The sequence below is a fragment of the Scyliorhinus canicula genome, chromosome 13, assembly GCF_902713615.1.
Source record: "Scyliorhinus canicula chromosome 13, sScyCan1.1, whole genome shotgun sequence".
NCBI lineage: Eukaryota > Metazoa > Chordata > Chondrichthyes > Carcharhiniformes > Scyliorhinidae > Scyliorhinus > Scyliorhinus canicula.
Window position 1 is genome coordinate 25,966,826 of NC_052158.1, and position 12,342 is coordinate 25,979,167.

At 46.3% G+C, this 12,342-nt stretch overlaps 1 protein-coding gene across 1 annotated transcript in view; it reads left to right on the plus strand.

Moving 5' to 3' along the window:
* The window catches only part of LOC119975530 (zinc-binding protein A33-like), a 556,168-nt gene that overhangs the window by 367,721 nt on the left and 176,105 nt on the right, over window positions 1–12,342 (plus strand). Inside the window, exons 66-68 of the mRNA XM_038815321.1 lie at window positions 3,812–3,835; window positions 6,946–6,966; window positions 11,104–11,139. Of these exons, the coding sequence (XP_038671249.1) occupies window positions 3,812–3,835; window positions 6,946–6,966; window positions 11,104–11,139 (81 nt within the window). The remainder of the gene's footprint in view (window positions 1–3,811; window positions 3,836–6,945; window positions 6,967–11,103; window positions 11,140–12,342) is intronic.

Consider the following 12,342-nt stretch of genomic DNA (forward strand, 5'->3'; position numbering starts at 1 on the left):
TCCCCGCGCATGCGCAGCATGTCTCAGCTCAACTGCGCATGCGCAGGGTTGAGCTGCCCCAACTGAGCATGCGCGTCATGGCGCGGCGCCCATTTGGTTCCGTGGCGTGAACCACTCTAGCGCCATGACTAGGTCATGCCCGGGACTGTTCGCGTCATCGTGAAATGCTGCGGTGTTCAAGATGGCGCGGGCATTTGGAGCCTTCTCGGGCTACAAACTCAACATGAGCAAAAGTGAGATCTTCCCATTACACCCGCAAGGGGGGGGGGCAGCACTAAAGGGGCTGCCGTTCAAACAAGCCCGACATAAATTCCGCTACCTGGGGATCCAAATAGCCCATGACTGGAAAGGGATCCACAAATGGAACCTCACCAGCCTGACGGAGGAAGTTAAAAAGGACCTGCAAAGATGGAACACACTCCCGCTCTCCCTCGCGGGGAGAGTTCAGACGATCAAAATGAACGTACTGCCCAGGTTCCTCTTCCTGTTTAGATCCATTCCGATCTACATCCCCAAGGCCTTTTTCAAAGCGCTGGACAAACTCATCATGGCGTTCGTATGGGGGGGTAAAAATGCTAGGATCCCAAAGAAGGTCTTACAAAAAACAAAAACCAGGGGAGGGCTAGCCCTCCCGAATCTACAATTCTACCACTGGGCAGCAACAGCCGAGCGAGTAAGGGGATGGATCCAGGAGCCAGAAGCTGAGTGGGTGCGTGCGGAGGAGGCCTCCTGCATGGGAACCTCCCTCCGGGCCCTCGCCACGGCAGCACTCCCATCCCCACCCAAAAAACACTCCAGCAGCCCAGTGGTGACAGCCACCCTCCAATCCTGGAACCAACTGCGGCAGCAACTTGGCCTGACCAAAATGTCGAACAGGGCTCCCATCTGCAACAACCATAGGTTCAAACCAGCACTGACCGACGCCACCTTCAAAAGGTGGAGGCAGGACAGGGGGACACTGACAGTCAGGGACCTGTACACGGACGACAGGATCGCAACACTGGACGAACTGACAGAGAAATTTCAGCTAGCTGGGGGGAACGAGCTACGGTACCTGCAGCTCAAAAACTTCCTACGAAAGGAGACAAGGACGTACCCACAACCGCCACGACAGACACTACTGGAAGACCTACTGGACGCAAGTATCCTAGAGAAAGGGAACTGTAGTGACATGTATGACCGACTGGTAGATAGGGACGACACCGTACTGGACGCAACAAGGAGGAAATGGGAGGACGACCTGGGGATGGAGATCGGGTGGGGACTCTGGAGCGAAGCACTGCATAGGGTCAACTCCACCTCCACGTGCGCAAGGCTCAGCCTGACGCAACTAAAAGTGGTACATAGAGCCCACTTAACAAGAACCCGTATGAGTAGGTTCTTCCCGGAGGTGGAAGACAGATGTGAACGGTGCCAAAGAGGCCCGGCCAACCACGCCCACATGTTCTGGTCCTGCCCCAGACTCGTGGAGTACTGGACAGCCTTCTTCGAGGTAATGTCCAAAGTGGTGGGAGTGAGGGTGGAGCCATGCCCGATAGTGGCGGTCTTCGGGGTTTCAGAACAGCCAGATCTATTCCTGGGGAGGAGGGCGGATGCCCTTGCCTTTGCCTCCCTGATCGCCCGCCGTAGAATCCTGTTTGGCTGGCGGTCAGCAGCACCGCCCAGAGCTGCGGACTGGCTGTCCGACCTCTCGGAATCTCTCCAAATGGAGAAAATCAAATTTGCCATCCGAGGGTCGGACGACGGCTTCCACAGAACGTGGGAGCCATTCATGCGACTGTTCCGGGACCTATTTGTGGCCAATGTACAAGAGGAAGAATAGTCGGGGGAAGGTAGCGGGAGGGGGGGGGGGGGCTACAGGTTCGTTACGGGGGTTCGATGGCTAGCTAAGGCCCAAAACCAAGCTAAATAAACATGTTGAGGGGGGGAGGGGGGGGCGCAGTTACTACTACGAAGATGCTTACCTGTAAATATGTGTGTTAATTTTTGCGTGTTTGTTTTTGTTTGTTTTTTTTTTCTCTCTCCTAACAATTTGTAATTTGTTCAATATAAAATACGAAAACTGAATAAAAACATTTATAAAAAAAAAAAGATGGCGCGGGCATTAGTCCCGGGAGTGGACAATACCACCCCATGTCGATTTATGAAAGGAAAATGGCCTGTTACAAATGTGCTAGATCTCTTTCTGGATATCACAAGGCAACTAAATAAGAAGGACGAGTAGATAGAGTGTACTTTTTTCTCCAAAACAATTCGATAAGTTGCCATATAAAGGTTTGCTCACAAGACAAGAGAGCTCGTGTTGATAAGAATAGAAAGTAAGCAAACTATTGGTAAACGGTGAGTCGAAATTAATAGATCATTTTCTGGTTGGCAAACTGTAACAAGCAGAGCTACACAGGAATGAAAGCTGGGGTCTGAATTATTGGCAATCGAAATTAATTACTTGATTGAAGGGGTCGAACATAGTACAGGCAACTTTTTGGACCATGTATTGGTTGTGGGGAATAAATACATGCTGTCAGGCGGACACAAAAAGTCTTCAAGGTGATATACATACATGATATGGGTTGGCAGACATTTGGCTGATGGAGCACACAGTGAGAAACATGGTTTCCCATTGGGGATGAGACAAGTGATGCAAAGCAAAAGATTATTTAAATGGAGAGAGACAACAGAATCCCGTGGACCGGCAAGATCTGTTTATCTTCAAATCTGACACCGAAAAACGCTGTCATGATGGTACAATAATAATCTAAAAATGCAAATGAAAATGCTGGCGTTTATTGGGGAATGGGATAAACTAGGGGGGTTTTCTTACAACTGTGCAATTAATTGGTAAAACCAAATAAAAGTACTCTGTCCGCTTTTGGTCACCTTCTGAAGAAGGGACGTACATTGTACGTACGTACATTGAAAGGCGTACAGAAAAGGTTCACTCAGCTGATTCCAAGGAAAAAGCGGCTGTGCTATGGGGCAATGTTAAGGAGTTTGGAGCTGTATTCATTGAAATTTGGAGAATGAGAGATATACCATTATTGAGTGGTATAAGACCCTGGAGATCCTTAACAGGGTAGGCAACGAGAAGGTTTATTCTTGGAAAACTGAAACTAAGGGGTTCGTAATTTCACAATTATGTAATTAGTTAAGACAACGATGAATGGGAATGGTGTTTCACAAAGAGCCATTGATCATGGGAGCTCTCTGTCTCAGAGAACCGTGGAGCCTCGGTTATTAATTTAATGCTGACGTCGACCTATTTGTGATCTATAGGAGAGTCAAGGCCTTTGGGGCAGGCAGGATAGTGGATTTAAGGCTATAAACCAGATCATCCATGATTTTATTCAATGGGACAGTTGGCTCGGGAATCAAATGATCTGCTTCTGCTCCTATTCCTTCCGTTAGTATCTTTTAGTAAAAGGACTGCCCACAGATAAAAGCAACAGTATTTACTTTTGCTCCGTCCTCAATGTGCCCACTTTAGGAATTCGTTTTCAGGAATGTAGATTTTAAAAGTGAAAGAATAACATTGCTCTCGATCAGTAGTGTTAAATTAGCTCGCAGCGAATATTCGGTGTTACAGTTCATCTAATTTTCGTTTGTACTATAGATGGCCGAGCATTGAGGGGCTGCCAATTTCATGTGAACCCGTGGCGAGCTGTCGCTGAAGGAAGGCCTTCGCGTCCAGAAATCGGTTTCCTGCTTACTTGACAGTCCGCATGGAGGGTAAAATATTTTATGAAACAAATTCTGCTCGTTTCAATGCTCCATTTTTTCGTAGTTTATTCATCATTTGCATTTTTATATGTAGAGCTTAAGCAACTCAAGAAACAAGGTAAGAGAGGAAGAATGGGTACCGTGGTTTTTAACATTGTGAAACGTGCTGAAAATCGCAACTGTTTAGGGTGGAGACATTGTCATATAAAAACGGGTGCCTACCCAATGGCATAGAGAAGATCTATTGTCCAAGAATAGTGAGAGTCGAGGTTAAAGTATTAAAGGATAGCCTAAATTAAGGATGGACATGCAAAATTTTAAATAAACATTACTTCCTCGGATAATTAATCAAAAAGCAAAAGAGATGTTAATCAGAGTATAGTTAACACGTCTGCATAAAATGAATGGAAATGAAAAGGGTATGACTATTTCCAGAAAACATCACTATACGCATCTGAATGAGAGTCGGTTATCTCTTTTAAGTAGTTAGGATTTCAGGGAAATCGTTCGAAATCGAGTTTTTAAAGTTGAGCATTAAGTCAGGACCGTGAGCTGAGTGTGCAACTTTACTCGTTTATACTGCATTCTCTATGTTTGTTGCTGTCATTTCCTTCAAAAATATGTAGAAAGTTAATATTTTCCAGTTCGATTTGCGTTGACTACACGTTTTTCTTTCAAAAATGATGTAGATGGTGGAAATTGAAGAGCTCCTCTCCTGATAATGGATTCTAATAATTAATACAGAAAGAATGTCCTTATTTTGAGCATCCCAAATTGGACTGATTGCAACCGATGAGGAGTTTCATAGACTGCCTGAAAAGTATTTTCTGATAATACATTTACTGAAATTGAAATGATACAAACGATCTGGTCGGATCAATAAAGGAAGGATACTGCCGCAATTGAAAGCATAAAAGCAACCTGTATGATTGGGAGGCGGTCAGAGCATGAGGATCGTTTCTACCAATTGGTCAAGTTCACGTTGATAAGCCAGTTGGCAAACTACCGAGCCCCATTTAATGGCAAAGCGCTGGTCCTTCGCCTAACATTTTGAAACATAATTGATAGTCAGTGCGCCATGGATGCCTCAGGCAATTGGTTCCCAAACGTTTGCACCATTTAAGATTATTATTGCCTCATGCCATTCAAATTCATTGACAGAGATTGATTGCCATTGATTTAGCTAGTCTTCATACCCACTCTCGCGAATATTAGGGGAAGGATTCCAGAACTGATTACCAGCCCACTTCCTCTTGGCGGACAAGTCCTGGAGTTGGAATCAAACGCTGGACCTTTTGATTCAGCCGGAAAGCTGCTATCACTGCGCCGCAAGGCCTCATCATTGATTGCTGTGATTAGCCAACAAGAGTATTATAGTTATTTCGTGCAACCAGCAGGATGGTAGAAAATGAATTGATGTAATTTGACTCAAGTTTAGTCTAGCGATGGTAAACTAAATTGGTAAGCTTTTCAAGTCTGTTAATGTTTATGCAGCAATTTCTTGCCAGTCTTTGGACAGCAATGTAAATATCCATCCACGTGAGGCAGGCGTCATACAGAATATGTACTTTTTGGATCTGGTTTAGGATTTGAGCACCGCTGCTTGGGCCAGCATTTATTGCCTATCCCCAGTTGCCCTTGAGAAATATGGCGGTGAAGTGCCTTCTTGAAAACGTTGCTGATAATGTCACGACTGCAGCCATGGTGCTGTTACGGGAGGGAGTGTCGGTATTATGAAGCAAAAAGCAGTGAAGGAATGGCGGAATTATACAAATTCAGGGTGGTGTGTGACTTGGAGGGGAACGTACACGTGCTATTTGTCACATGGATGTCAAGGTGATACAAATCAAGAGTTTGGAAGGAGCCCTGACGTGCTGTTCCAATCCATGTTTGAGAGGACATGCATGCCAGGGTGTGGCACTGGTTGAGCGAATGAATCTTTAAAGTGGTGCATGGGAAGTCATTTAAATTTGAAACGTTATTTTGGGTGGTGTGAAGAGTTTTCCCAGTTTGTTAATGGAGACACGTGCAAAACCATACAATAATACACACATTCCTATAAGGTTCCAGCAGAGTTGTAATAAACCTTCCAGTGAAAACGGTGAACAACGAAAACGCCTGGAGTCAGTGAACATTTGGGTGAGAACTATAATGGAGTCAAGAAGGGAATATCCTGGGTGCAGACTAAGCTGGGAGGAGTTACTTGATCTTCCGCATCCATATAACGTTCGTGACTTTGAGAAGCCACAAATGGGACATTGCTTAAAAATAAGGGAGCTTTCATTAAAGGTGGGGATGAGGAGCTTTCTTTTCCATCAACATCTCTTTCAGAGCGCTGTGGAGACAGGCTCATTTAATATTCTCAAGGGAGAACAATACGCTCTTAACAAGGAGGTTAACGGTTATCGGAATAGAGGAAATGTGAGGTGAAGGCCACAATGTGATTAGCCAGGATCCCATTGAATGGCGAAGCAGGGTGGGGAAGGGGGAGGAGGGGGAAGGGGGGATGGAGGAGGGAGAAGAGTTGTCGGCGACGAGGATTGCAGAAGGGGAGGAGAAGGGAAGGGGAGTGGGGAGGGGGAAGGGGAGGGGTAAAAAGGGAGGGGTCGTAGAGGGGGAAGACAGTAAACGGGTAGCGAAACGTTCACGCCTGCACTGAATTCCTATGTTCAATGGAAACTATAGTTGAACTGACAACTCAACAATTCAAATGCCCGAGGCATGGCGAAAATAAAATAATTGCAAATCGATAATTTCTTCTCCACCTCGTGTTATTTTTCCATTCCGTTGCCGTTTCTACCGACCATCTGTTGACACCCTGCCTGTAAAACGGAAAATTGCGCCCCACTGTTTTTGAATTGTTTAGACCGAACAATTGATCGAAATTTGGTCAAAGTTCCCTTCTCATCCGTAGAATTGCAAATCTGGCAGTGTGCGTGATAAAAAATTAACCTGCCACTGTCTATTTACTTCCCCGTCCCAATGATCAATTTCAACCCAATCTGGTAACATGTGATACTCTGCAAGCGTTAATACTTCAGCTCTGTATCTATATCCGGTGTTCACTCGAATGCTTTAAATGCAATGAAATTATTACTTTTGTGTTTCCCCTGTGTACTTCGAAAAGTCAAAAGAATAGAACGAAACACCTGACATTGAATTTGCTTCTGTACATGTTTCATCCCTTCTGTTCGACAAACCTTCAAACTTTTTTTGTCTCTCTTGCAGATCCAGGGGTCCCAACTGCAGGTGACATTATTAATTTGCAAGCAAAATACTGTGAATGATGGAAATCTAAATGAAAGATCGAGCATGTCGAAAATGCTCAGCATGGCTGCCAGCATCCGTGGAGTGAAACAAGAGTTTTTGTTCCAAGTCGATGGTCGTTCATCAGAACTGGAAAAGGCTAGATGAGTCACGGATATTAAGCGAGCATGGACGCAAGGACAAAGGAGGAGGGGAGTCAATTACGCTGAAATTCAGCGATAGGGTGGAAGACATATAATACATATAATTACAGAGTTATTGCAGGACACAAGACCATTCGGCCAACATCGGCTCTCCCAATGAGCATTATGACATAGTGCCATTCCCCTGATTTTTTCCCACACCCCTGCACATTGTTTCTATTCAAATAATTACATGCAATCCCCTTGAATGCCTTGAACTTGCCTCCACCGCGCATCCAGACAGTGCATTCATTTGCCGGCCGACTCGCTGTGTGCAAAAGCTTTTCCTCATATCGAATTTGTTCCCTTTGTAAATCACCGGAAAACCATGCTCACTCGTTTTGGATCCTTTTACAAACAGGGACAGTTTCATCATATCTACTCTGTCCAGCGCCCTCGTGATTTTGAACATCTCTATTAAATCTCCCCTAGGCCTTCTCTCCGAGGAGAACAGTCCCAACCTGTCCAATTTAGTTTCATCAACAGAAGATGCAGCAGCAACACTCATAGCTGCTTTCGAGTGGAAAACTGAATGCAAAGGAGATTCCGTCAAGTTGTTCAACTGCATTGAGATTAGAAGATTGTTAACCCAAGAGGCACCTTAAAGACATACTTCCCAACAATCAACTAAACAGAGTTTCTGCACAGATTTTCTGTACAGATTTTCACCCTCCCCTCCCGTTACCACCACCCCTCGTCCCTGCGACGAACAGCTCCTCAAACACGATCACAAACATCCCCCACCTTTTCTCAACCCCCCCCCCCCCCCCCCCCCCCCCACCCCACACACACACACACTGAGCCCCTGAACTTATACTTTTTCTTCTCTGACCACAGGAAGTCATACAGGTCTCCCATCCAAACCGCTACCCCCGGTGGCGTTGCCGACCGCCGCTCCAGTCAAATTATCCGCAGTGCAATCAGAGAGGTGAAGGCCACAATATCGGCCTTCCTGCTCCCCATGAGCTCCGGCTTCTCCAAAGCCCCAAATATCGCCCAAAGGGTCCAGGTCCACCTCCTCCACCATTACCCTGGCTAGGACTGTCAACACCCCCGCCCAAATCTTCCCAATTTAACGGAATCCTTAAAACATGTAAGTGTGATTAACTGGCCCCCGCCCACAGCTCGCCCACTCATATGCTACGCACTGAAAAAATCCACTCATTCGCGCCTGAGTCATATGCACCCTGTACATCACTTAAACTGTATCAAACTCATCCTTGCACAAGAGGAGGTACCGTTTACCCTATGCAGTGCCTCACTCCATACTCCCCAGTTGATTTCTGCTCCCAATTTCGCTTCCCATTTCTCTTTGTTCTCCACCACCCACTCGCCATCCTTCTCCCTCAGTCACTTGTATATATCCCCAATTCCTCTCTCCAATTCCACATCTGGAAGCAGCAGTCACTCCAGCGGAGTGTGGCCCGGCAACATAGGGAACCCTCCAGACCTTTCACGCAAAGTCCCTAACCAGTAGATGCCTGAACTCACTCCCCCAAGGCGGCTTTACCCTCTCCCTTAGCACCTCCAGACGACGAACCCTTCCTCCAAATACAGATCCCTCACCTTGACCAACCCCACTTCCTTCCATCTCCTGTATACACTATCCACCAGCGCCCTCTCCCCGACCCAGCTGAAACCCATGATGCCCGCACAGTCGCGTTAGCACCGACATCCCTTCCACCCTCAAATGCCTCCTCAACTGATTCCATATCTTCACCGTGGATTGCACCACTGGGCTCCCTGAATACCTACTCGGAGCCATTGCCAACGCTGCCATCACCATAGCCCTCAGACTAGACTCCTTACAAGATTGCTCCTCCATCGTAGCAAACTCTACCACTTTTCCTTCCCACCGTCGCCACGCCTTGTCCACATTCGCTGCCCAATAATAATGAAGCATGTTTGACAACGTACCACCCCCCCCCCCCCCCCCCGGCTGTCTCTGCCTCTGAAGCAGGTCCTCCCCACCCTTGGCACCTTCCTCGCCCATACAAAGTCCGAAATGATCATGTGCGCTTTCTGAAAGAAGGACTTTGGTATAAAGATCGGGAGCCTGAAAGATAAACAAGAACCTCGGCAGAATATTCATTTTCACCAAAGATAAAATGCTGGAAAATCTCATGAAGTCTGGCAGCATCTGTAGGGAGAAAAAAGAGATAATGTTTCGATTCCAGATGACCCTTTGTCAAAGCTAGACTTCACCATTTGGACCCACCTGTCAACGTTAAGTGCAGTGCTTCCCACCTCTTAAGATCTTCCCTGGCCTCCTAACCAGCTTCGTTAAGCTCCACTTATGGAGCCCCGTCCTTTGCCTCGTACCTGAACCCCTATATACCTACACCTATACCTCGCTACCGTAAATGGCATCGCCCTAAATCAGCCTGCTGTCCCTGCTCATTCACCGGGAAACCTCGCTTTTCCTTACATTCAGTTTGTACCCCGAGAACCCTCCAAAACTCCCCTGCAGGCCCATAATCCTTCCCATACTCTTCAACGGATCCGAAACATACAGCATGGGGCCATCGGCATAGAGCGACACCCGATACTCTCTCTGTCTCCTCATAATTCCCCACCACTCCGCCGACCCTTTGAGAGCCATAGCCAACGGCTCTAGGGTCACCACAAACAGCAACAGCAATAACCGGCACCACTGTCTCATACCCTTGTGTAAGTCAAAGCTGTGTGAGCTCACATCATTCATCCTTACCCTCGTCCTTGATGCCACAGACAACAACCACACCCATGCCACAAATCTAGGCCCTAACCCAAACCTTCCCAAAATCTCGAACAAGTACTGCCGCTCCACCCAGACAAATGTCTTCTCCACGTCCATGGACACAACCACCTCCGGTATCAGGGTCCCGACGGATTCATCACCATATTCAACAGCTGTCTTAATCGCGAGCTGCCTGACCTTCACGAAGCCTGTTTGATCTTCTGCCACCACCCCGAGGCACAATCCTCCATCCTCATCGCCAACAACGTAGCCAATACTTTCACATCCCTGTTCAATAGTGATATGGGCCTATACGACCCACATTCCACACGATCCTTCCCCTTTTTCAGGATTCGTGTGATTACTGCCTGCGTTATCATCTTCGGCAACTCCCCCTTCCTCAATGGTTCATTAAACACTCCCAACAGATGTGGTGGCAGGTCCGTCGCAAATTCCTCAGAAAATTCCGCTGGGAACCCATCTAGCCCAGGCGCCTTCCCCGGCTTAATGCGCCCGATACTACCCAGCACCTCCCTCAGCCCCAGGGGCTGCTCCAACGCCTATCTATTTGCATCCTCCACCTGGTGAAATTCCAGCTCGTCCAGAAACTCCCCGATGTCCCTTCCTCTCCCTCTGTGTCCGCCTCGTAAAGTCCCTAGTAGTACTCCCTAAATGCCGTTTATCTTCCCCTGCTCCGACGCCACATCCCCAGCCTCAGTCGGTATCTTCAATATTTCCCTGGATGCAGCCTGCCTCTGCAGCTCATGCGCCAGCATGGGACTCGCCTACTCCCCATATTCATATTGCACCCCCTTTGTCCTACACAGTTGACCTACTGCCCTCCCCGTTGTCAGCCTGTAAACTACCCCTGCAACTTTTTCCTCCTCGCCAATAATCGAGAAGAATATTCGTTGTATTCTCATTCGTTTCACATCAACTCATTAAACTGGTATTATTGTTCAATGTCTTTATATACCTGCCGAATGAATGAAGGAAAATACTTTAGTCGTGCAGAGCTAACTATGTTTTGCAATTTGTAGATTACTTCGTTATCCTAATTTACCAATCAATTCAGTCGTTGATCTCTATGAACTGTGAATAGAATGGTCTGGCAGACACACAGATGAGACGTAGCTTTTAAATTATCAGTATATATTAAATGAGAGGACGGATCAGGCTAAAAGGTACTGGATTAAATGGTTTTAATTTGCTTGGCAGATTATGAAAAACTGAAACGAGATGTAGAAGATAAAGGTCAGTAACGGGAACCACTCCACCTTTCCCGTTGATTTCAATAGTAGTCAATAAATTCTTGTCGTTTTGGAAGTACATTTCCAACAAAAATGCTATTTAATGTTCATTGAAGGGTGGAGTATCCCAGAGGCTGGCTTCTTGCAAAATTTATTCAATTTGGATTCGGTTCTCTAAAACATTTCTACGTCGAAGATAATGGTTAGAAATACGCCTCAAGCAATGGCTCAAAACGGACGGAATAAAGCTGCCTGCTTTACCCAATGCCTTGCATTTAATAATATTTTATGAATAAATGTCAGGCGCTCCGCATAACGGGCGTATTTACTCAAATAGTTCCTTTAGCGTGGAGCCCTTTTCCACAGGGACTTTGTAATTTTAAATGAGCAAATTGAATAAGTGTTTTAAACGGAGGAAGATTCGAGACGATGGCATTTTAACATGTTCCAAGGCACAAGGTGACTCAATACTCCTGTCAGCGCACAGTTCATACTGCTACGTTCCAACTATAACATTTTGAGATACTGCGATAACATATTCCCCGAAAACCTTTCTTCGCAGTTGCAGTGAAACGTTTCAGCCATATATTTAAAATCGGCTAATAATTTTGCATGGATGAAGGGAAGGGAAAAGTTAGATCTTAACATCTGTCATTTCCCTATGCGATATTCTATTTCATAATGTTAATGTTGCCTCTAAATTGAAGGAGGTATTGTGATGCAGTGAGCACCATCATTGCTTCTGAACCTGAAACACTTGGTTCGAGTACCACCAGAGGACTTGGTGGTGAAGGAAGATGCGTTCACAACGCTGCTAAACAGGTTGAGTGTAAACCTGTAAATCCTTCCAATGGTTGGCGGAAAGAGCGGGAGAAACTCCTGGTCAGGCACACTTGAAGTAGAGTGGCTCCCACATGTGACGCCTCCAGGGACAGACGAGCGACCTTTTCTGGGAGACGAAAGTCTGCCGCCGTCCATCGCAAGGCGCGGGAAGGGAATAACCGGGGCTGCAAACCCAAAGTAACCAGAGATTACTACCAACAGGTTGCTATAACGTTATTCGGTCGTAAAGTGAGGTCGAATCCAAAACATAAATGTAACAAAAATGTGCAAAAAGTCCCTCTGTAATATGTTAAACACCTTTCTGTGCTGTCAAGCTTTCTCGTGGGTGAGAATAAACAAAATAGATTGTTACTAATAAACAAAT